Source organism: Oreochromis aureus, linkage group 23 (genome assembly GCF_013358895.1).
Source record: "Oreochromis aureus strain Israel breed Guangdong linkage group 23, ZZ_aureus, whole genome shotgun sequence".
NCBI classification, from domain to species: Eukaryota; Metazoa; Chordata; class Actinopteri; order Cichliformes; family Cichlidae; genus Oreochromis; species Oreochromis aureus.
This window is the reverse complement of record NC_052963.1, coordinates 45,477,553-45,503,785: the sequence shown is the minus strand read 5'-3', so window position 1 is coordinate 45,503,785 and position 26,233 is coordinate 45,477,553. Positions and strand designations below refer to the sequence as shown.

Genomic DNA, 26,233 nt, shown 5'->3' with positions numbered 1-26,233 from the left:
AAGTTCACATTATTTTGTATGCTGCTAAATGTGTCTGATTCATAGCAATCTAATACAAACAGACTGCTAACTGACTACACCTGTACACCAGACTGCTTTCAGGATTAAAAGCTTTTCGTTTGCCCACAAAATCTATTTGTTTTTCTAAAAATGAAATTGTTTTTCTCTTCTTACCTTCTGCTTCTCGATGTGAGCATGCGCGAGTGTCTGTATACTATGGTTGACTTGCTGTTCTCTCTCCATCAGCATGACAGGTAGATGAGGCTGTGAATAGTCTTCCATCCCCTCATCAATAGTTGCCAAGGTCAGGGTCGGAGAGACAGACGCAAACGGTTATTTATTACTGGAGGCAGAAAGAGAGGAAGTGTTGAAAACTGAGCGCATTCAAGAAGAAAACTTCAGAGGAACATCGGAGATCAAATAGTGCAAACTGACCCAAGGACAAAAAGTCACCTGTGCATCACACGGCGCAGTGATACACGTTCAGGACTTCTTTCAGTATTTCAACAACTGCTGCGAAATGTAGGGCAAAGCTGGGTGTGTGCACAGAGTGGGTTGTTCTTCCAAGCAATGCCACACAAGTCATTTACAGAGAGCTCACATATTTGAATGTCCCCTTTACACAAATTATCAACAGCACAAGTCATTAAGGATTAGTGATGTCAGCTTACGTGAGGATTTAGGAATCGGATGACCTGCGATAAGGCGAGGTTTCACACGGCTAATTAGTCCAAGTCTGTTCGTTTTCATGTGGCCTTCTCTACCGAAATGAACTTTAATCAATCAGCTCATTGATTAAAGAGTCATAATTATGGTCTGAGACCTGGCAGTATAAATCACAATAACAGTATACAGTAATGTGTATGTCCCCCAATCTGTCCTCGCGGTCCCCTGTCAAATTACACAAGTGTCAGGCTGACATATTTAATCCACCGCGCTGTTCTCATGAGACTCCTCCACAGGCTAATCATGCTTCAAAGAATAATTGGAGTCATTTAAAAGTGATGCGTGAATGGTATTTGATAATATGATTTCATCGTCCCCTCAGTCTCCTATTTCCCAGTGATCCCACACCTCCCACTGTGACTGTGGCAAGAAATCTGTGTGGTTTCTGATCTCATACATTAAGAACGTGGCTTTGTCTCTTATATCTCTTATGGATTTCTGTAGGCAAACAAAAGCAATGTCATCTGGAAAATATAATATACAGCACTGTGCATAAGTCTTGAGCCAGCCCTTTGAAAATATTTTGCTGGGAAAATGTGAAATAGGTGCAGCGATTTATTGAACCTCAGAAATACAGTGAATGAGTTTGGACAATTCTAATAAGCTTGAAAGCCAATATTTGGTATAATCACTTTTATCCTTCAGGCAAGCTTTCTGGTCATTTCTTCAAGTGGATCAATAATTTAATAATTTGTTAATTTAATTAGCAAAAATGTAACATTTGGAATCATCACTCCATGAGACCCATTGTCATTGATTTTCAGTCTAGTTCTTGTGTAATTTGGCATAACTCTGCGTTTTCTCCTTCCATAAAAACGGCTTCTTGACAGCCAATCGTCCACTGAGACGTTTCTGATGAGGCTTCGGTGAACAGCGGCTCGATCGGTTGAAGGACCAGATGCATCTTCAGGTCCTGCGTCAGGTCTTTGCTCCATTTTTCCCTATTTCTTAATGGCATGATTACTTTTCATCTGCTATGTTTTTAGGTCTGACACTTCCTGCTTTGTCTTCTGCTGATCCAGTTTTTGAGGACACAACGGCCAAACCTTTGCTGAGGAGTTGCAGGTATTTGGTAGTGAGCTAATTAAAGTTTGGCCCTGTTAATGGGAAGAACATTATCATGATTTGTCCTGAAAGGAGGCCTGGATTTCTGCACCGAACCAGTTTGGCAGCATTCACTCAGAATCACACGCGTCAACATTATAGTCACGTTAAAGCAAAAGTCAGGGACACAAACATGAGACATACTCAAAGTAAATCATGTAATGTGGCACAATTTAACACTGTGACCTGCTTTTGGCATCACAGAGAACAGTTATCATGCTGAGCCGCCAAATTCATAATAATCCAAATCGCTCATAAATATAACACAAAAATCTCAACTTCATAATTTAATTCATATCTTTAACAAATAGATTTTTCTTTGTCATGAGACCAACACATCGTCTCTAAGAGTCGTGATGTTAGAAAGCTAAACAGGATCTGACTCCAGAACATTTAAACCCAGGCCATTTCTAGTTGTGGCATCCATTTTTGCTCCCATCTTCTCTTCCTCGTTTTCATTCTCTATCTTTCTCGCTTAAACAGTTTCCCACTTTCTCGTTCTTCCACCTCCCAAACATAATTTTTCCCCCTCTCTGTGGACCTAACTACCCATCCATCTTTACTTCCCAAAGGCTGATCAGGTGACTGGAGAAATGTTTACTAAGGAGCAGCTTGTGGCTCCATAAAAGGCGTGCCACAGAGTCAGCGTAGTCACGGCTGGAGTGACGGATTGTGCCAGGCCTGCCTGGCGGAATAAATAGAGGCATTAGCAGCTCTGCAGCTGGCCCAGGCTACTCCTTGGGCTTACTGGTCTATGAAATGTGCAGCATGGCAATGTCCTGGGCCTCGCCACAATGTGATGAATGGCTTATATTCCTCTGTAAAGCATATTAAAGTCAGATCACATGATGGATAGCAGAGAGAAGACAGCAGGGGAGGAAGAGACTGGGGGGGGGTGATAAAATATGTAAAGAGAGGAAATTAAATCCCAGACAAAAATATCAGAACTGGTGCCCCCTTGCTCCCCAACTTCCATTTCTAGTGACTGATGAAAAGAGTGGAGGCGATTTTGAATATTTCACGAGTCGCCTTTAGGCCCCGCTATACTGTCTGGTCTGTGCATGCCCGTTAGCCTCAGCAGGAAGGTTCTTGTGCACTCGCTTTACTTCGCACAGTTCAGATGAACTCCCAAAGGCAGCGTTTCTGCCCATGACCCATACATCTCTGAATAATTGCCTCGTTCACAATTTTCCCAAGGTAGCCATACAATACCTGCCCATCGGCAGAATATACCTGAACCTCACATGCCACCAAAAGGTTTCTCGTTCTATTCAAACTACAAGTGAAAGCAGAAAGAAAGAGATCATTCTGTCAGATAGAAGAACTGTTTATCACTGTGGTTATTGCTTCTTGCTTTCTTACCCTGTGCCTCACCTTCACACAGGAACTTGTTTTTATAGCTTATAGACTCTGTTTTAAATCAGTTATACATCTTAAAATATGCTTGCTATTTGAGAAATGGACTTTTTTGCATTCGTCCTTACTGTGAGATCAAAAGAGACCTTTTCTATGTGGCAGCTCGCGACCTTAGCCTAAATAAAGACTGAGCTCATGTTCCAATCCATAGGAGCGTCTCTGAAATCAGCACCACTACCAGCTGTTCTTTGTTTCTAACCTCATGTAGGTTTATGAACGTGGTTGGGTAAAGGGACTGATTGGAGTTGAAATACAGAACTTTAAGCTATGATTCAGTTCATAATTAAACGAAATACTGATGTTTGAATCAGAAAACACACTCCAGTCTCTCATGTTCAAGTTAAATACATTTTTGTTTACATTTTTGTTGTTCAAATTTAGATGATGAGGATGTAAACCTGAGGGGGTAGGGCTAAATAAGTATATACTTCTGCCTACTCCTTTTCAAACAACTGCATGGAATGATTTTATGAAATGTTGGAGAATAAATATGTTTGAAATAAAAATGAACTGAACTGAACTAAATCAACCCAGCAACCCACCCTGAAGTTGGCTGGACCAGTAAAACTCTGCTTTCTATCAGTGTAAAAGAGTTTAACTACACATTTATTTCTGTAATGTCATCGTTTATCTATTACTTATTTACTCTACTGTAGTATGCATAGCTGTGGGGGGAGGTCTTTATTAGTAGCCAAAGCATTAAAACTTATGAAAATACAGTTAAAAGTTTTATGCTCTTTTATTTATGCCCGACTTCACATTTTTCAAAACTATCCAGTACGGCAGATTGAAATCTTTGGCCCGGCTCTGGCCCCCGGGCTGTATGTTTGACACCCCTGTTGTAGATCTCGAGGCACAAAGTCCACATATGGAGGAAAAAACAAGAATAAAAATGTAAGTATGTCTGTAACCCAGTCTCACCGCTGTTCATGATATATATACAAAGAAATCTCTTGTGCTCCTTGATGGTTGTTCAACATGAATTTTTAAAACGTTACTTTGTGTCCCTGAAGGCCACCTTCCATCAGTCTGCTCTCATGTGTGCATATACACTTTTATGGCTACTTTTTAAGTTTTTGACCCTATTTGACCTCATGTGAAAGCTGCTGAAGATGATGCCATTTTCAGCATGGCTGTCAGCAAAGGCAAGAAAACAATTTATTTCAGGGAAAGTAAACCAGACTTGTCTTTATGAAAGATTGTTGTGTCAAATCGTTCAACCGTGTAGAAGCTAATTTTAGAAGTCAGACTATTTGTTTCAGTCATACCGGATGGAGCCCGGATGGATTTAATAACCTATGTTACTAAATACTTTTACCAACTGCTCTGGTGACCTTTAAACATATATCTGCATTGTGTTCAGGGACATTAAAAAAAAAAGGCTTCAGCTGAAGAGCTGTAAGGAATATTTAAGGTTAACCAAGCATGTAACTTTCTTCCGTGGCTCCACATCTCTGAATTTTCTCATAAAACAAGTGGAGCAAGCTCTCCTCCTTGAGCAGGTGCTGTGTGCCTGGAAATAAAGGCTAATTCTCCTGTGAAGTCGCTCACCGAGCACACAGAAGGTCCTCTCTTTATTCCAAGTATATTTTACGTTCTTTTCTCAGGTTGTAGGCTACATCAGATTCAGCAGTTAACTACAGCTTGTTTAAAGAGGTTAATTCACATATTTAAATGTGACACTTTAAAGTAAAAGCATCAAAATAATGTTAAACAAATCCAGTACTGAATTATTACAGCGTAGCAGTGACGTAGCATCCACTCGTGTGCTCCTGTCGTGTGACTGTCAGCTCATACAAACCCAATGAAAAGTTGGGTTTACATAACACTTTATACAGTTTACATCTTATTCACAACGGAATATAGAAAACATATCAAATGATTAAAGTGAGTAAATTGACCATTTTATAAAAACTGTGAGCTAAATTTGAATTTGATGGAAGCGAACGGCTCTATAAATTGTGACCAATGTAAAACTGAGAAGACTGTGAAAACTAAGGCTCTGTCATGCAAAATCAAGTCGTATGTGAACATGAAACATCGCTGCCTACGCTTTTTTAAAATGGACTGAGGCAAAGTGGAAATCGGTATCCTTCAAACTAAAGACGAGCATCGGGCCTAATGTGAGCACTCAGTTCAAGAGCCTGCATCTCTGATGGGAGCGCAGCATTGCCTGTGGAACTGGTGGCTCGCACATCTGGAAACCATCAGTGCTGAAAGGCATATACAGGTCTGGATGCTCCCTTGCAGATGACGTCTGTTTCATGGAAGGCCTTGCATATTTCAGCAAGACAATGTTAAACCGCATACTGCATGTGTTACAACAGCATGGCCTCGCAGGAGAAGAGTCTAGGCCTGCAGTTCAGTTTAAAGAAATACATCAATAAAGACCCAGGACTGCTGAGCAGCTCGAATCCCAAGAACAGGGCAGCAGCAGCTGGTTTCCACAGTTCACAGACTGGACTGTTGTTAAGAGAAACGCGGGTTGCTACACAGTGCTAAACATGGCTGTGTCCATACTTTTTTGAGATGCCATCAAATTATTTTAAAAAGTGACTCTTTCACCTAAAATTCCTCCAAACATTTGATATGTTTTTGTGTTCTGTTGTGGTTAAAATGTGGACCTATGAGATTTCCAGATAAATTTATTCTGCTTTTATTTCCATTAGATCCCAGCTTTTTTTGTAATCATTGTAATCTGATTTCATGTGTTCAGATAATTGATAATCTATAGATTTATGATCTCACCATCAGATTAAAAAGAAGAGAGATTTGATGAGGTTTCGGCTGAACACATCCTGGTAATGAGGAGGACGGGGAGGAGAGAGGAGGAGAGATAAGGAGTGCGACAGACAGATGACACAAGAGAGGTGAAGAAGAGGAGGTTATTAGATAGATAAGACGCAGAGCTAAGCGACTTTGTCACAGTTCACATTTGTCACAGTTCAAAGAGCAGAAGCTAAACCAAGGTTGATCGATTTTCTAAACTGACGGAGCGAGATCCGTCCTGTCTGGGATACGACTGCTTCGTCAGTGTCAAAAAACTTTTTTCTTTTTTTTTTACTTATGCTGCTGAAAAACTATTTCTATAACAACAGTATATGTGTATACTGCCCAACAAGCCACCCTGTGCACCGCACTGTTGCAGTAACGATTCCTCCGCTGGGCTTTTCCCTGTTTTAAGATCCTGACGACATTCCTGTAGCAGAGGAGGGTGAGAGTAATGCCTGCATTCTATCCTCTCTGGCTCTCTATAAATCACTTGAAGATGTCACATTGAAAGAGAACTTTCTAAACACCGAGTGTAGGCTTTTCTCTTCCTGTGTGAACGGCAGAGTTCCCTCCTGAGTCGCTGATGTCGCGGATGAGTCACAGAGGTGGGCGGCTGAGAAGTGCTTGGAAATGTTTTTGACTTCAAGTAAAAGAGTCGCAAAAATGGAATGAATTTGATTTGTGAAGTAAGTTTAATAATGTATGAATGGTTTGTATGACTCACAAAGAAATTTGGCAATTCCTTTTTCACGAAATGAACAAAATGTATTAATAAATGATCATTAATGTCCTCGGCCACGGCATTAACTCAACTTTAAGAATGGTTACATGAAAATTTCCCCTTTCATTAGCTAGCTGACTTCAAGTAATAGCTTTTTTTTTTTTTTTTGCTGAGATGATGTCATTGCAATGAGTGAAGTTGAGGTTTCTTGCAGTCGGTGTAGCTCTGCATCGAGACTGCAGCAAAAACCTGAGCTCGTCTTTCCAAGGCTACAAGCTCTCCCTTTCTTCTGCTGAGGGAATCCTGCACAACACTCAGCTGATCGAACCCTGATCTCTTCACTCATATCAGAGAAATTCTGCACCATCTTTAATATTTCATCTTACCTCATGGATGAGAGGAGGCTGATCCCTGGCCTTTGCTGTCTGATGGTTTTGACTCATTGGCTTTAAGTTGAGTAGTGAAGGGTTAAGCAGGAAGCATCAACTCCATGAGTCTCCATAGGAAAATAAACTAGGTGCTGACAAGAGTCATGGATGTGTGTGTGTGTGTGTGTGTGTGTGTGTGTGTGTGTGTGTGTGTGTGTGTGTGTGTGTGTGTGTGCGTGTGCGCAATATCCTTACATGGCATGCAAAAAAAAATGCAAATAGCAAATTTGAAATTGATGCATTGCAGCAACATGGCTGGTTGCCTTTCTGGCAAGGCTTATCCCTCATTCGTTACTAATATATTTATTATTTGTTTCATTAATTTATAGCAATGATCAATCACTTTAAATGTGGCCAGAATGAATCCTCCGGCGATGTTAATCGTGTGGAGAGGATTTGAAACGGCGCATCATCAGTCAACTGGCTCCATCACACTACGTTATCTGAACCAAGTGTCCTCTCATTTTAATTTAATTCAGTCCCCCTCCCACCGCTCCTGCTCCTCCTCTCCCCCCCCCCCTCTCCCCCCTCTCTTGTTCTCAGAGAAGTAAAATTACGCCGTGAGTAGCGGTACAAAATGATTTTGGCAGCCTGCTCTGACAAACTCCTCCAGTCACTGTGCGCTGCTGCGGCGTGATCAGACCTTTACAGCTTTACACTTAATTTCCAGAGCTGATATCAAATGGTCATCAATCATTTAAGTCTGGCAGAAATGAATGTCCTCGGGCTCCGAATCGCATCAAGCAGTTAAAAAGTCTTTTACTGGGGACTTGCTTTCTCACTCTGCACAGGATTGTTTACTGCTATTGAACATCCATGCATAATTAAAGCTCTTATGAATAGCTAAGGCCGTGCATTTAACCACGCAGCTCTCTGCATCACAACACAAAATAAGCCCTTACCGAGGTCAGGGGCTGCGATAATGTCTCATTAAGATCCCATTTTGTCATCAAGGTAACTGGAGGGTGATGGGCTTCCTTAGGTATTGATCTAGACCCGATATGCTGATATGAAAGCTGTATGTACTGTATGTGATGCACTGGATGTTCACAGGTCTGTGGAACAGCCACGACCGACAGCATGTGAAGAAAAACCTCAAAACAAATTTAAAGCATTTTGTGGCTCAAATTTCAGATTTTTGATTGAATCAAAAACAGATGAAATGAATAAACTTATACAAATAAGTGTACAGTGAAACTGCCATGTTTACATGTGAGCTGCTTCGTTATCGAGTCACAACATAGACACACACACAGACACTGAAATCCTGGCACAGCCTTAAACACTTAATTAAAGAAAAATAGAGTATCAAATGGACCGTGAAGTGTGGTTCAGCTGGTTGGGGACTGATGTGTGTGTGTGTGTGTGTGTGTGTGTGTGTGTGTGTGTGTGTGTGTGTGTGTGTGTGTGTGTGTGTGTGTGTGTGTGTGTGTGTGTGTGTGCGTGCGTGTGTGCGTGCGTGCGTGCGTGCGTGCGTGCGTGCGTGCGTGCGCGCGTGCACCTGGCTCTGGAAGGAGTATAGGCTTGCACAGTGCATGGCACTGGGACAGTCCAGGGTGAAGTTGTGAGGCTGTATGATGAATGTTGCCCCCTAACCAGGACTGAAAGGGAACGATTAAACCTCGTCCACCAATCACCTCCCCTGGAGCTTGAAGGAAACCACCGGGGAAAGAGTCTCTGCTTTCAGCAGAGGACACACAAAGACAAACGCCTACTGTATGCACACACACATTTAAGAAAAATCAGCTTTCCAACTCCTGAGCCTTGTTGACTTAAAGTTGAATATTTGCACATATCAGCAAACCCAGTAAAACTGATATGATTTTGTCAGAGTTTCTGGATTCTGTTTGAAAGTCCACGCTGATGCCGAAATGTAAACGTATGTAAATGCATAACCTCAGCTTTTTTTCTAATATGTGTCCAGAGATGGTGAAGAAAGGGGGAAAATGTGCTGATACAGAAATGTTCTTCATCCGCTGAAGAGTCTTCACCGAATTTCAATTAATGTTTGTGCATTTAGTTCAATCCCACGTTCAACACCTCATAACGGTGCTTCTAAATATGTTGCTTTGAGGAACTTGCACACAGCTGCAAATGCACCTCTTTATTTGTGATGTCATCAAGGTTCCTCTGTGGTGCTCAATCAGCCATACACATACAGTAAAGTGCACACAAACACACACGCATACAATAGCACCCCACAGGGGAAGTGACACGGCTCTGAAGGTCAGTGGCTACAAAACAGCTCTGATTCCCAGAGGTTTTTGTGACTTTCAGACACCCTGTTCTCTCTCCCACTTTCACTTTCAAAGCAGCGGCCGTTGGCTTTTTATGCATGTTACACCAGCTCATAAGACCTGAGTGACACTCGTCTTCAGGGATGAGGAGAAATTTTTCACGGTTTGGGTGAAATTTCCCAAACCCACACACACACACACACACACACACACACACACACACGAGAACACTGTGTCATCACAGCTGCTCAGTTTGTTTGCAGCCACATGTGTCTCCATAAAGTGTGATGCAATCCTAAATATCACGTTTATTCCTGCAAGATATTTTCAGAAAGTAATTTTCATTTCTGCCAATCATGATCACACCTCAGTCTCCTCAGTGCAGCCCAACACATCACTATAACCAGTCTACAAAACAAAAGGCTTTTTGACTCTAAACTGATGAATATGCTGCGCATCACATGCAGCCGAACGCTCGATCTCAACTGTAACTTTCCATACAGCACAAAGCTGATAAAACCTGCGAGCTGCTGCCCAAAAAAGCAGACACATCATCTTTTTCAGACCATTTAAGAAACAGCAACATATCCTCCAACGCAAGAAAAAGCTTTATTTGCCAAACCATAAATGCGAACAGTATGCCGGGGAGCTGTGAACAGTGTCTGGTCGGTGTTGTGCCGGCTCCAAAGGTTAATGAGCTGTGTGTTCTGACGGAGGAAAAGGAGACAACGATGCTCTTTACGGTACAGGAGGCGTTGCTCGCCCAAGGGGCCGCCTCAACGACACCGCTCAGATCTCATTATCAGGCTTATTGATTAGTCATGGCCGCCTGCCCCTCCACCCACACATACACAGACCCCAAATGACATTCACAGATAGAGAAGTAGAAATGATTGCACTTCCGCTCGCACACAGAGACACAGCAAAGGGTCCCTTAAATCCTGCAAGGATATGTTTTATTTAACCGAGAACATCAAGAATTTCCTTCTATATAACTTCTTAGCCTGTAGATTTATTTATTTTTTTTGCATTAATAACTTTTGTTAAAAGTAAATAACTTTTGGGCACAAAATTAAAAAAAGATAGGACAGAAACATTTATTCAGCTTCCCCGTCAGTGTCTAATTAGGATGACACATATGGGCTCTCTAGCTCCAATCAAAGGTCCCCACTCCCACACACACATACTCACACATTTCAGCAAACACACCTAGGAAAATGACACACTCCACATTCATAATGTACTGGCTCTCACCCACACAGCCACTCCACAGGGGGACAAACACACGCTTGAACATACACGGACGTTTTACAGCCCCTAATGTGAAGCTGCCATTTTGTTCCAAGAGAAAATTGCTTTAATTAAAATTAGCACAGCGATAATAGGTGAGCTGTTCAAAGGCTTGAACACTGCTCTGTGTCAGCCCACATGTTCCCAGCATCACGGGATGAACCTGTCATGGTCCTGGGTCGTTGACCCAGCGTTTTGTGTTTATTGTGATTACCTTCCTCTATTCTAGTTATTCTGATTTTTGGTATTAGTTCTTGTGCTTAAGTGTTGTATCAGCCCTACCTGTGCCTGTCCTCTGTGCTCTGTTCGGGTCCTTTAGTTTGTGTGGTAAAACAGTCTGTGTGTTTCCTGTTTTACTTTGTAGGTCTGTCTCGTTATGCCCATTAGTTCCAGGTGTGCCCCCTCCTGTGTGTCATTTCCTGATTACCTGATGTGTGTATTTATACTGTGTGTCTGCCTGTGCTCGGCGTCGGCTCGTCTGCGTTTGTCTGCGTTCGTCCGCGTCATCCGCGTCTCTCTGCGTCTCTCTGCATTCTCCAGTTCATATGACTCCAGGTTTGCTCTTTAGTTTTCCCAGTTTAGGTTTCTTTAGTCATTTGTCATTCCTCACTGCCTGTTTTGCCACTGCCACCTGTAAATAAACCCTCACTCATATCACCAGTCGGCTGCTTGCATTTTGGGTCCTCATTCATCCTCAACACGACTGCTGCCCCAGCCGTGACAGAACCATGTTTCCGTAACGCGCCCTTCCTGTGTTTTGGTGGCATCTGCACAGAAATCGCTGACATTAATCAGAGGAAATGAATTTTTTTTAAAGTCATTAAACCTCAGCTTTGGTTGGTTTATTCACTCCTTTATAAACTGGCACATTTTCACATTTAGCCCTTTTGTTGATTACATGTTTGCCAAGATGCCAAGAAATAAGCTCTCAGGACCAGAAAAGAAATCCATCTCTAGATGGTAAAGTAACATATGCTGCCTCTTCCACTTCCTCGCCCCAACTTCCCACCTGCCATGACCTGCTCTCCTGTGGACGTGGGCATTGTGCCTGGCATCAGCAGCTCTTGGCAGCAGGTGGCTCCTCCACCTGGAAACCTTAAACTGGAAGAGCAGTGGAAGGATGAGGATCAGACTGGCTTCTTTGGTTAGGATAAGAAACTGAGGATGGATTCATGTGACAGAATGAAATGAAACCATCACGGCTGAATCGTGCTGTTAAAATACTTCAGAAAACAAAAGTGAGGCGTGATTTGTCTTCCTGTGGGAGGAATCCCGGGTCTTTAGTGAACTGCACTGACTGTGCTGTGTGTTCATCCTCCCCGGACGCTCCCGATGTCTTTAAGGTACCAGAAAGAGCCCGAATCACTTTTGTACTGGAGCATGAAATTAAAAAAAAAAAAAAAAAAAAAAACCCATATAGGACTCATGTGGCTATAAATTGATTTTTGCATTCGATCTCAGTCAAGTCGTTTAAACAAAGTTTGGCACTTGATAACTTCCATACTCGCTCAGCTGAACTTTGGAGGCGCATTTCTATTGGTCCTTTAGTGGACGCAGCAGAGTGGTTTGTCATTTGACAGGCACACATAAACACCGGCTTATTACTGATATTTATCAGTTTCCATACAAATAATGACCTTCTTACCTGCACACCCCCCTGCATCGGTCTAAGCTGTGTTTGAATGATCAGATCAGGTCTTTGCTCTCATGTTCTCCTTATGACACATTCAAGTGTTTCTTTATGACAAAGTTGTCTCGTGTATGAATCGTCTTTGTATTATTGTGCTGAGACCACATTTGTGATTGGCTGCTCGCCCTGCGGGAGGCCGGAGTGGGTGGGGAGCTTAAAGAGTCGCTGCCTGCTTCCAGTCGTGTCTCGGAGCAAAGCGATTCTCAGCAGCAGAAGAAGGAGGAGGAACAAGCGGAGGTGCAGGAGGAGGAGAGCCGAGCACATCCTAAAGTTTGTAGCTGCAGCTGTCTGGACGCAGCGGACGCACGTACTGCGCACCTGAATCAGGTTGGTGTCGTATGACGGGCAGAAATCTGCGAGCACGCAGCTCAGTAATGACTGCGACTGAAAAACAGCAGGCAGGGAGCAATCATTTAAGTAATCACAGCTTAAATGTTCAGCGCGGACGCCTTCGTAAGAGACTGCCGTGTGTCGTAGTGTCGCTCGAGCCTCCATATTCGCAAGTTCGAAAGTCCGCAGACGATCCGTTTGCCATTTGTGCCAAAACTTTCCAAGTTATCCTCTCGATACAGATGCTCTGTCCTCCTGGAGCTCAGCCCCAGCCTGCCAAAGCACTATTAGCTGATCACAGTGTTTCTGCCAAATAGCAGCAGTAAATGCTCCTGTAGGTTTGGGAATAAATAGGGGTGAAGATCGAGGGGTCGGACGACCCAAACTGAAAACACAGACAGACGCTGCTGCATCGTTTCCCATTATCGTCTGATTGTTTTATCTTTTGGAAATGTTGTAAAAATGTTTATCAAGGCAGCGCAGTTTTTGCAGTTTTAAGAAGGTAACGTTAGATCAGTAACCATGTGACCTGCTTACCTGGATATGCTTGAAAAAAAATCCTATGGCCCAGTGTACCATGAAATTAATCTGACTGTCCTCCTCTTGAAAGACAGAATTCATTCTCTGCTTATAGCCCCGTGCAAGCCACCTTCAGGAACTATGGATTGAATTATCCTGCTGACATGGGCTGTTGTTGTTGTTTCTCTCTGAATGCCCTGCAGGACACCAGGTAGGACAATAAGATGGCACAGGTGCATACGTCCTGCACAAATGGCAGAACTGGAGTCATTTCAATGTTGGTCAGAATAAAAATAGACTTTGGTTTCATGGTGAATTTTATTTGCTCGTATATTTGAAATCCATCCATCTGCACACTGTTTGTGATCGGCTCTGTGCAGTCATCGTGCAGTTTGAGTCACGTGTGGGTTTCGGCCTGTCCTGCACCGTCTCGTTAACTTATCAAAGGATAAATCTGTGTCAGCCATTGGATGCTCCACAGCCTCCTTGGCTTCTTCCATCCATATTGTCTCATGTTACAGTGACAACTGCTGAATAATTTACCGTGCCTTGCTAACTGTAACCAGGAATCCAAGTTTGGGTATCTGATGGTGATTGCTGAGCAGAGAGGTTCGGTGCTTTGGAGACGGGTTGGAGCTTTCAGATTAAAATGTAAGTGATACCCCAAAAAGAGAGCTATTTAATTGTCTTGGCTTAAAATAGAACCAATAAAAAGACTCGCTCCAGTGTCTACACTGTGCTGGCGGCTGCATATCAGTGAGGCAAAGTACAGCTTCATTTGTCTAAAGTACAGACAGACATCCTGCTGTAATGCATAGTTACATATTTCATAAAAACGTTGGTTTGTTTTTGTTTTTCTTAAACACTCCATTGGTATCCCACTGCACTGCACTGCAAGGCACCTTCATGCAAGGCAAACACGACAATCGAGTACCATGAGTTGCTTTCTCCTCCTCTATGTAGACTAAATATGCAGGCAAACTGTACGATTTTTACCTGGAAGAGGTGAGTTTCTACGCAGAGTTCAGTTGGGATGAAGAGGAATTTCCAAAAAAAAGGGACAAATTAATCAGAAATAATGGTCTGTGGCTACTCTCAGCTTACCAGTTCAGATAAAAACAGAGCGTAGTAATGCTGACTGCGACAGTCATCGAGTAATGACATCGAGAGATGGAAAGAAAAGGGAGAACCCAGGTGGGTTTAAGCCCATCTTCCTCGCCTGTCAGGATCTACAGCATGGAGCACGTTAGTGCCACAAAGCTGTCTCACTGTGTCACTGTTATTAGCTTTGATATCATTTACTCTCCGCTGCTCACCAAGGTGGCTCCTTTATTACGTTGTTTAAAATCAGCCGAATAAGGAGACAAAGTCGCTCTCGTGTCTTTGCTGCATCATTTTAATTTCATGCACTCCTGAAACGACTTCTTCGTGTGGCAGATGAGGAACCTGAATCACCTGTATGTTACACTAAGCATGATTCATTTGAACTGTGTGTCATGTAGCACCACAGCACAGCGGGTCATAAACATCCCTTCTGCAAAATCAGCAGGAAGGTAGAAATGACTTGTGTGTCAGTATAGAGATGCAGCAAAGTCACTGTAGGTCTTCAACCTTAACCAGTAAGAGTGACGTGACTGGCTTTGATTCCTCGTTGAAGATCAGCCATCAAATATTCATCAAGCCCATTATCAGCCTTTTGTATCTGACTCTGGGATTTATTTGCTCTGCTTCAGCTCGAAGCACTGACCGTAACTCCCCCGCACGACTCTGTTAACTCCTCTGGAAATACAAGGGGAGACCAGTTCACTTACTGGAGTGACTCTGCCGATGGCTCATGATCCACACTGTGCACATAAGCTGCCATTTCTTCTGCCCCAGGTATTATGGCTTGGGAGGCTTAAGACCCCACACCCCAGCCCACTGTCAGCTCGGTAATCAGCTGGACAGCCTAGCTTCACTTCAGCAGATGTCCGAGGTTTTGCTTTGACTCTTCTTCTGTGCTGAGGACTCCGGCTCGGGGCTTCTTTTGTCTCCGGGGATCAGAGCCGTGTGCAGCACCCTGCTGAGCAAAGTTATTTCAGCTTCACAGTTTGAATCAGCACTTTGCTCACTAGTTAAAACTCCTCTTATTCTTTAAAGGCAGACCAGATTTGCTGAACATTTCACCCTGATATTTTGCTTTCACGGCGTTGGGCGGGGGCCGCTAGGTTTTATTCCCTCGTTGACTGAAAAGTATTGTTTTACGTCCGGACTCTGACATTCAGGGTCGTTTCCTTTTACTGTCTGGGAGAAAGTTTATGCCGTTTTCTTTCTTTATGCTGACTCTCAGCCCTTTTCCACCTTGGATTGGAGCGAGTGTCGTGTGGGCAGGGCATGTAAAATATATGGCCTTCACCCTGGGCCTGGCTGACTGGCTGGCACAGGTTCTGTTCTGTCCCAGTGGGCTTGACAGAATGGCTGTGTGATGGGAGGAAAGTGCTGTCTTCTGGCTTTAAGAGTGCTGACATCTCCATACTGCTCCTCACATGCACTCGCACACCTTCCATCTCATCTGTTTGCTTTCCCTTCTTTCACCTCCTTCAGATTTCTTACCTGCAGATGTATCTGCCCCCCCATGCTCCCTGTTAGCTACACACCTCTGCTCTGTGTGAATGCAGACGTCAATCATAGATATTAGCGCCGCCACCTTTCTGCTTCTCTCTTTCCTCATCATTTGTCTGACACTCCTCACTTCACCACCAGCTCTCTCTCTGTGAGGTCTTTCAAGGTGAGCTGCTGTATGTGCTTCGACTTCTCCTTCATCCTCTTATCCTTTCTCTAAATTAATAAGAAAATGTTTTAAGAAGCCCACTCACAAGCCTTTGTCCACCCACTGCTGATATGCTCAAACTTGTGAACTGGTCTCCTTTCATCCTCATCATTGTGTGAATATTTCATGTCTGTGATTTGTGAATTAAATATAGGATCTAGGCAGATATGATTGGGCTGACATTTATTCACACTGACTGGTGGGACGGATGGGTTAGACCTGATTAGAGCTGCGGTGGTGAACAGGAGAGTCCTGTCAGCACACCTGCATCGGTGAGGTAGCCGTGTTCTCAGGACTCTCTTTGCTTTGAGTCAACCCCCAAGGGTTCCATAAATAGGAAAAAAAGTGACATTTATAGCTTAGAGAGTCATGACTTGGTCAAATAAAATTCACTCTGAGTGTGTGCATTTAATCTTTCTGGGGTTTTTTTAGTAATACTTTTATAGCTGCTAATATTTTCTATGACATTTATTTTACAGTAACCTTATTTAGCAATGGAGGAGGCAATAAAGCAGTGAATACACCATGTAATGCTCTTAATACCCAAACAAAGGTCTTTTATGCTCTGAAATCATGGCCAGATATTTCAAGTCTGTCTGTGTAGCACCTTTTATTAGCACATGAAAACACACCGCGAAGTTGGGAATATATTTTTAAGCTAATAAATCTCATGATCTTCCTATTGTTTTATTCTTTCCCTGTAGGACTGATATTTTACATTTCTCGAGTTTTAATATTTAAATTTAATTAATTACAGTGAAACAGTCCATAAAATACAAGGAGATCTACTTTTCCCCACTAATCTGGAAAGTGCTGTATATATGTCTGGCTGTCATTTCAGAAACTGTAGTTGAAAACAGTGGCATTTACTGAGCGTTCACTTTTAAGGTGTTTTTCCTCATGCATTAAAGGTATTTATACATGCATATATTGTACATAAACCATCTGTACAGTATGTACTGTGTTACAAAGTAACTTATTAGGCCTTGCACGTCCTAGAATTGCCACTTGCAGTTTTCTTTAATATATAGTTAATCCCGTGCGTGCGTGCGTGCATACATACACATATATGTGTGTGTGTGTGTGTGTGTGTGTGTGTGTGTATGTATATACGTGTGTGTATATATGTATATAAAAAACCCCATTTACAGTCGAGCTCATTAGACTTCAGTCACCTCCCTCACTCACTCTCTGCTGAATCATATCTGTTATTAATCTCTGTCTCTCTTCCACAGCATGTCTTTATCCTGTCTTCCTTCTCTCACCTCAACCGGTCGCAGCAGATGGCCCCGCCCCTCCCTGAGCCTGGTTCTGCCGGAGGTTTCTTCCTGTTAAAAGGGAGTTTTTCCTTCCCACTGTCGCCAAAGTGCTTGCTCATAGGGGGTCATATGATTGTTGGGTTTATTGTAGGGTCTACCTTACAGTATAAAGCGCCTTGAGGCGACTGTTGTTGTGATTTGGTGTTGTGTAAATCAGTCTCGGGTTCCCCCTTCCTCACTTTTCTATGGAGCATGTTTTGTTAAACTTAACTGTTTAAATTGCGTTTTGCCTGATGACAACAGCAGCGGCTCCAGCCCCAACATGTCCCTGAGTAGGATAAGCAGTTAAGACAATGGATGGTTGGATGGATGGATTGTAAGTTAGCAGGAATTGGACCTTTTGAGTGATAAGTGTGTGTGAAGGTGGCTGTAGGCGCTAGCTGCTGCCCACCATCACTTCAGCTAATTCGCGTCATTGAACTTCAGCTCTTAATTGTGTGTTTTGGTGTTTGTCTCTGTTGCAGCATTTATAATTGGATTGTATCACAAATAATACAGCTTCTTGATTGGTTAACGGTAATGACAGCCTGTCCAAGAACTCTGCCGGGTACTAACCTCTTCTATGAGCATGGTCTCCTCTAGCTCCGAAACAACATCACCTAGCATTGACCAAAGTACTAAAATCACTGCTTTAAATCACTTTGGTTTTTTTGGAGTAACACGCAGGTCAGTGTACAGCACACGAGCCTCTCGGGGGGATTTAAGCCTCATCGTGCTCATGCAGAGCAGAAGGCTTGTCTTTAAAAATAAAAAATGAATCAACAGTGATGGAGAATGTTGCATTATTTCACTGTTGATGCAGGGGTGACCTTGAAAAGGCCTAAATATGCTGATAGAGAGAAGAAACTTGGTGCTCATCTGGGCTGTGATAAAATGATAGATTGTAGCTTTGAAGATGGATTTGTTCAGCTGCATTGCTGCTGTTGAGAATCACAGCAGCCCTGTTTTTGCCCCTTTGCTCCCTCGTCTGTGCGCAGCTCCATTTGTCTTTGCCTCTGTTTCTTCATCCCTTGTTTCTCCTGGTTCACTACAGCAAAGGTTTTACGTGAACCACTACCAAGAAAGTTTCCCGTGGAAACGTATCTGGGTGTGTTTATGTGGATTGACAGGTCCCTCAGTATGAAGTGTGTTGCGCTCTGTTATTTGCATCTACCTTTATGTTTTCAAAGGTCAGCAGTCTTGAGTGCACTGCTGTCTCATTTGCATGTACACTCAGTAAAAGAACAGGATGCTCTCTCGCTGGCTCTCTCTCACATTGTCCTCACACACACATACACACCTTCTCGTACACGTCCAAGTGTGTCCACAGAGCCGAATGAATGGCTGCGTCGGAACAGCGGAATATTTAATTGGCCGACTTTATCACCATTACTGTAGCCACTGACTGTCTGCCAGCCCAATTATGACAGGGGCTATCTGCTGGCCAAGAGTAAAAAGTGCGATGGCTGCACAGGCGCTCTGTGCTGTCTCAGTTCAAATGCTAAAAATACCTGTTAGACAGTCGTGTGCGGGTCATTAAATGTTAGTATGCTTGCACATGTACAAGAGACCAGAGCCGCTGTGAACTCCAGGTTCAAGCCAGACGCGTCCAAGTTAGTTAAGGTGGATTTTTTTTTTTGAAGTCCGTTTGTTGTTGTACACAATGCAAGGTGACCTGGTCCCTGTCGTCCTCATTAGCCAATTGTCAACTCCCTTAGGCGACCAATGAAGCGAGACAGTCACACACATATAAAAATCCCCCAAACCAATCTCTCATCAGTGCTACCAAAGTGCTTCCACAGGGGCCCCCAGCTCTTTGAATATGTGTGTGCAGTTTATGGGCAGATATGTTTTCTGATGCCCTGGAAACAGCATTACTCCTACACTGATGGAGTGGGGATGCCTACCTGAGCTGGTGGATCTCACGCAGCTCCCCTTTGCCTTTTCTTCAGGTCCACTTTATCTTCATAAGTAGCAAATTGGAAAGGGTTAATTCAATTCCCAGCAGGCTGTGGCTGGGAACATTTACCATCTCTCTCACTTTTGCTCCCTCTTGCTCTTTCCTCCCTTTCTCTTTGTTTCTAAAGTCTAATTACTTTTAGAGAGTGGCTTTACTCGGGCTATAAATAATGACAAATCAAGGCTGTCTCTGCACTGAACCTTTAGAGGCTTGCACGGCTGGCTATCGGTGTACATGAAGCGATAGGACGGTTGTGGTCTGCGCAACTCGTGTTGGCTGAAAAGACGATGCTCGGTTTGGGTGTGAAATTTGCATGAGAGTGGGTATCGTGGGTGGAGAGCGGAGGCCAAACGATGATGGAGACCACAGGGCAAAGAAAATATCGTCATTTCTAATTCATTTTTACAGAAAGGCTCAACAGGTTTCCCCTTGCTGTCCAAAGACAGACAAAAATATGATCAGTATATGAAAAGTTATGATGAATTCTTACGTGATACTAAACATGAACTTGGGTTCAACATTCAGCTGCTTCGCCACCTTTTATAAAAATGTAAGAAACTATTTTTGTCTTTGTTTAGTATTTAGATGAATAATCTACAGTAACTGCTTTTATCTTCACCATCGCCACATTATACAGAGAGAGAGTGCTGATGATGTGGTGGCTGGAGACACTAACGCAGACCCCCATTGGTGTGGTCACCTAATACTCCAAGTTTTATACAAGTCATAGTTTTGCTGTAAATATTTCCCCCTAGCGTCCCTCTCTGTCTGTCTGTGTCCTCATCCTACGCATGCTGTGTATGTCTGAGTGGTGCTAAAGAGAATAAGAGTCTGCCCACTGTTGCAGTGTCTGTTTTTGCTGGTGCACTCTTTGTGTGTCCGTGTGAGAGAGGTGTGCGTTTAAAGGCTTTTCGACGAAGACTGAAGAGTGTCCGTTTCATTCCTCTTCATCTCAGGGGTCTCGTCACTGCCCGGAGGAAGTGTCCTGGAGGAGAGATGGAGTGGGCGAGAGCTAATGCGAGACGAGGCTGATGGACGTGTGTGTGTGTGTGTGTGTGTGTGTGTGTGTGTGTGTGTGTGTGTGTGTGTGTGTGTGTGTGTGTGTGTGATGGAGGGTGAGACTTAACGAGGAGGAAAATAAGCTGAGCAATCTCTGTCTGTCCTCCCTCTACCTCCCAATGACTTATTCTCACACACACACACACACACACACACACACACACACACACACACACACACACACACACACACAGCCTCACTGACTCTGTGAAACCTTATATACAATATGTGGCCAAAAAAATCGACTTTTCTGTATCCTGTATGTTTTACACTCACGGCTATTCAGAGTCCAGCTCATTGCTTGAATAAATCAATATACCGTAGGAGCAGTCGGATACCTGCTGTCTGATATGATACATTTCACTATTTCAAATACAATAAATTCTTTTTCTGTCTCCTCTTATAGTTCATATGCTCTCTCTTACGGTCTATTCATCATCACCTGACGAGTTACTGAGAGATGTTGGACAAAAGCTGCCACCAAATAATTACAGAGTGATTAGAATCAGATGAAGAGGTTACATGCATACACGTTGTAGGTTTAAAGTAAGAGTTTACATGCCTTTGATAAATAGACTTTATTAATCTTTCACTGGGGAAATTCAAGAATTACAGCAGCACAAGGCTGAGGAAGAAAAAGTCCATTAGAAATTTATTAGAAACCAATAAAAATTGCAAAAAAATAAAGACAGGGTACAACAAAAAATGCTAAAATTGTTGAAAAGTGCAAAAATGAATCAAATACAAAGGTAACTTGTACTATATACACGCAGTACAATATGCACGGAAATATTTTTGTACCTAAACTGCAGTAGGAATGATACACGTGTGTATTTGTGGTTGTATGTTGGACTTTTTCCAGGCCTCCTGTTGTTGCTGCAGTTTAATATGAAGGCAGGAGTCCAGCTGCTGTGACATCTTCACTTTGGTATTAAGCTTTTAGCTTTGGATGAGAGCCTGGAATGCTAAGCTATCAGCTAACGTTAGCATGCTTGGATAGCTACAGCGCTGGTACCTGCTGATCTGTGCTAACAGTGCTGCAGTTTAACACTGAGCACAGACCAGACTGTTAGTGCAGTTTGCCATACAGGAAGCCAAACTGTCAGATTATTGTATAGAAAACTACTCAGAGGCAGCAGTGAGTTATGCCCCTGTACAGTTATTATTACAGGAAACGTAAGCTTAGAGGACACTAAACATATTTGACCTCATCAGAACATGTTGGTCATGTTAGCTGGTTAAAGTCTGTCGGGGTTGACTTGCTTTCAGAGTCTCAAGCGGCCATTAGTGGAACTGCAGCAGTTTTGTGTTTGCCTACATTCTTTAGTCACTGACGTTATTCACACTGATGTTTGTCTGCTATTTATTTACTTGTTACATTCACCTTGAATCTCACCTGTTTCTACTAAAGCTACAATAATATGCTTTACCAAGACTTCGTACCAAAAACGTGTTATTTATGTCATTAACAGGTCATGTTATTATATCTATGATGAAAATCAGTCTCTACTAACAGCTGTCTAGTTATTTAAGAACAATAAATTACACTCAAAAACATGTTCAAGCCCAAAATGTTGACTTTAAGAAACTTGTACTGAAAAACATTTCTATTGTAAACAAAGTAAAATGGAATTGTATCCAATAAAATGTACTTGATGTAAGCTGAATGTATCAAGCATGTTTACCTTAAAGATTAATTATTTGACTCAATCAACCTTTGATTTTATATATTTCAGTAACATTTTGCTCAGAATGATTGCTTCATGTTTATGAGGGCAAATAATCATTTTTTTGAGTGTATTCCAGCTGGTCGTGATGGTCGAAGGTCATCATGCTGCTGGAAATTCTCTGCTGCTGCGTGTTTGATATATAAATGCTGTATGTTATAAATACATTATAGAACTACAGCCCCACTGCACCCCGATATCACAAGCTTTGAAATGAGTCTTTTCAGTTTAGACAGCAGTCTGTGCAACAGCCCCACGGTTGTTGCTCTGAGAGGTCAAGTTTTGTTATGAATATCGAAACACGTTGATTCTGTGAACGTAGCTTTTCTCCTACGAAACACTGAAGACGTCCAGATGAACAGAATCGATGTTTGGGGATTTCCTTGCCTGGATGATCGAGCCTGCATCAGGATTATAAACCAGTTCCAACGTTTGCAAAACTGTAACAACAATTTCAAAGCTTCTGCGTTTCAGATGTGTGACGCCGTCCGTTCACATCGTCATCGTCTTTGAAATTGGTTTCAAGGTTTTCGGGCCTATTTCAGGACTTTTGCTGATCACATCACTCAAAGGCCAAAAATCTGGAGCTACCAGCTCGTGCGCAGCAGGTCTATGTTGTACACGCACAGACGTGCACGTTCAATCACAGCGTGAGCGCCTCCCGAGTGTGTCATCCTGCTGCCGGTCTGGGGCAGCAGGCACCCTGGAGACACCGGCTGATGAAGCAGCAGATAGCAAACCTTTGAACTGAACCCGACACGCAGAGAGTGTGCCGGACGGCAAAGGCATTCTGCCATGGTCACGCAGAGGAGAGTCAGTCCAGTCTGTGCCAGCAAACCTCTCCTCTGTACTGCTGCCTGTTCGCCACAGGAACTCCTGCTCTGTTCATCCATCTTTCTCTCCTGCTACACTCCTGTTTGACTCCCTGTACAGAGTCGCTCGCTTGTTTTTCTTCTTATTTAACGCAGCATTAATGCTCTGTGCAGGGCTGCTGCGAATCATTAATAAATGCACAATTCTTAATCCCTGCACTAATTTCCCCTTAAATGACACTTTCAATTTTCCTTCTTTTTCACCCATCTCTCCCTCTCACTGCTCTTTCTTATACCCACATGCGACCCCTCCTCTCTTGGTATCATGTTTATTTAAGCGAATAGCGCAGCCACCACCCATCAGACAGGTGAGCAGGTAAAAATGCTTTTGTATCATCTTTCCTCAATGATTTGAAACCTGGTCGGCCGCAGGAGATTTTAGATTATTAATGAGGCTCCTCAGCACATTGTCTTTCCTTCAATCATGTGAGCGAGTGAATGTAAGTCCTGGTGTAACAGTGCACCGACAAATATGGGCGAGGCAGCGTGGTATCGGTGTTTATAATCGTGCATTCATTACTGCTAATGTGGCTGTAATGGCAGCATAATCGGAGTCCTAATTGAGAGTCATTATAGGGATGCTGGTGCTGTGTTCTCCTCACAGATGGTTTATATCACTGTCACTGCTGCTTATTAAGCACGAGGTTGTAATAATCACATTGTGGGGAAAATGACTTCATCTTCTTGTTATGCTTCACATTAAAAACGGTGCATCCTATTGGAACGATGGTGCAAATTTGAATTTGAATGTCATGATTTTAGGCATACTAGGGACAAGGGGCAATTTTCTAACCAGCTGGCTTTCTTTGGCGTTTCTTTCAGGTGTGGGAGTGGTTGCTCATCCGGACAATCTCACGACACTTGGTCCGCTTCGTGTCGGCCGAGGAGTGGAACGATCCCATAAAAAGATTCTGCCAATCTGCATCTGAATGAAGACACTCTTCATTTGTGACCGACAGCCTAACGCATCAGATAAACATTTTCTACCTCTCGCTGCTTCTCTGCTTGTCAAGAAGGGCGTTTTTCGCCGGAAAGGACTGGCTTCAGCGTTTGACAGCTCTGACCCACTTATCACGCTCCAGCCGGTCGAAGGGAAAACTTAGCATTTAGCAGACAGCGTCAGGAAAGGTTATGCATTGTTTTATATTCAGGGCCACTGAGCAGCTGACCTCCCAATCTGATTAGCTCCATACAAACAGCCACACATGTGCCCACACAGACGCGCACACACCGGGCTGCCGGCCTCTGCAGGTGCTTTAAATAGTGCGCCGCTCGTGTCTGCGTTTCACTTTAGTGTCACAACACAAAGACACGCGCTGAAACAGCTGAACCCAGCTTGGTGTTAGAAGTCCATCTGCGCGCTATTAACTCCCTCAGAGCACGCTGACCTTGACCGCCATCAGTGACGTTTGCGTTAGCGGGAGGCGGTGTCACGTCCTGTCTGCTCTGTGAGACAGAGTGAGAATGAGAGCTGGTGTGGCTCCGATAAATACACTAAAAGCATGACCGCCGGAGGGCAGGCGCTGAAATAGGAAAGCGGCTGAGCGTCATTAGACTTTTTAGGCAAATGTGTTACACAAAAAATAGTCCTTGTTAATTGAAAAGTGTGTGTGTGTGTTTGACACACTGTCAGAACACATGAGAGTCAAAGCTGTCTGGGTCATGTCACTCTGACTGGCCTACATTTGATCCAATAAAGTGGCGACCATGGGAATGCGCTCGTCGTAGACACTCGCGCTCTGCGGTCCTCTCGCTCGGTAACTATTCTTAAAAATAAACAGGGTCTGCAATATAAAAACTTTCAACATTTCCTAAATGAACGCCTTCCCTTCCTTCTCCGCACCTCCACCCAACACACCAACCATCCAGTCAGTGTGTAAGCCCTGTCTTCGGGCCCCGTGGAGGATGAACGATGTGCCCACACTTGACTACGAGTTGCTGCTGTCCCCAGCCAGCTCCTCCCTCACCGGCAATCATGGCGGCGGCAGCAGCAGCCCACCTCTGGCCTTGGTCGGGGTGGACACGGAGCAGCGCACCGCTTTAGCCTTTGTAGGCCTCCTCATGCTCTTCTTGGTCTTCCTGCTGGTCAGATGCTTCAGGATCCTTCTGGACCCCTACAGCCGCATGCCTGCATCATCCTGGACTGACCACAAGGAGGGGCTGGAGAGGGGTCAGTTTGATTATGCACTGGTGTAGGGGGCGCAGGGGAGCGTGTCATTGCACACAGAGACTGTTTTAAAGCACGGACTGGTTTAGAGGGACAACATTGTGACTGCACTGCTTAAGAAGGACGTCAACTATTGCAGGAAGTTTATACTGTGTCACTGTCATCGTGTACTGGTGTAAATACGCGGCTGCAGGACCATAGGTAACCATAACGACTGTGGTTCGACACGAGGCTCGCCCTGCAAGCCAAGCGCTCGACGCACAGCTGCCTTAACCAGACCTACTGTAACCGTGGAAACATGCTACCCAGGCCACAGCATCACTTTAGGGCTAGCTTAATAGGATTTGGGAAATATTCACTCACAACTAACCTCAAAGCTAGATTTTTTTTTTTTTAAACCCACTCCACGTGCGTAAACACAGCCAGAGCTTAGCTGAAGGAGTTTACATTTAAGCAGATGCCCCTTTAATGAACCGAAGCCCGTCACGAAGCGTCTGACCTTTGAGCACAAACACTCACCTTTATCGTGCTTATTCTGAGTCCTTACACCGAACAGTTCCAGATGCTTTTAAGGCCCAAGCAGGTCGTTTGTGGCGCTATAAAAATCTTGTCTGTGTATGTTTTGTGTGTTTCTGTGTCTGTAACTGAGAAGCCATACTGAAACTATATAATCCCGTATTACTGCGAGTAGAGTTTCTGTTAGCCGGTCGTGTCCTTTGCTGTAGTCAGCCTGCTGAGCGTGTTGATGAGGCAAACGGCAACCTTTAGGCGAAACAAAGCTTTATTTTTCTATTCTCGACTCAGGTTTTGGAGTCTCCTTTTTGCTATCCTTTTCTCTCTTCCTCTTACTGTGTCAACCTTTAGACTCTAGATTTTTGAGCTAGTCCTGCAGCCCAGTCTTAGGAGGCAAAGGAAAACACTTTGCTTTTTTGAGTTTTGTAATTCAATATTTTTCTGACTATATGCTTTGTTTTTGATACGCTGGAGTGAAACAGTGAAAAACAATATGATTTTCTTCTTCGATTACTCTTATATAACTTCCACTGATGCTGGACTGTGTGTGTAGTCCATGTTGTTCATGTTTGAAATGAAATAAAAGGACTGCTAG

At 43.5% G+C, this 26,233-nt stretch overlaps 1 protein-coding gene across 1 annotated transcript; it reads left to right on the top strand.

Annotated features, from left to right (window-relative positions):
- Window positions 1-12,546: 12,546 nt before the first annotated feature.
- Window positions 12,547-26,233, top strand: LOC116324827 (cortexin-1). The gene is made up of 2 exons (XM_031745593.2): window positions 12,547-12,711; window positions 23,781-26,233. Exon 2 carries the CDS (start codon window positions 24,774-24,776, stop codon window positions 25,152-25,154), a length of 381 nt encoding a protein of 126 aa, XP_031601453.1. The 5' UTR covers window positions 12,547-12,711; window positions 23,781-24,773; the 3' UTR covers window positions 25,155-26,233.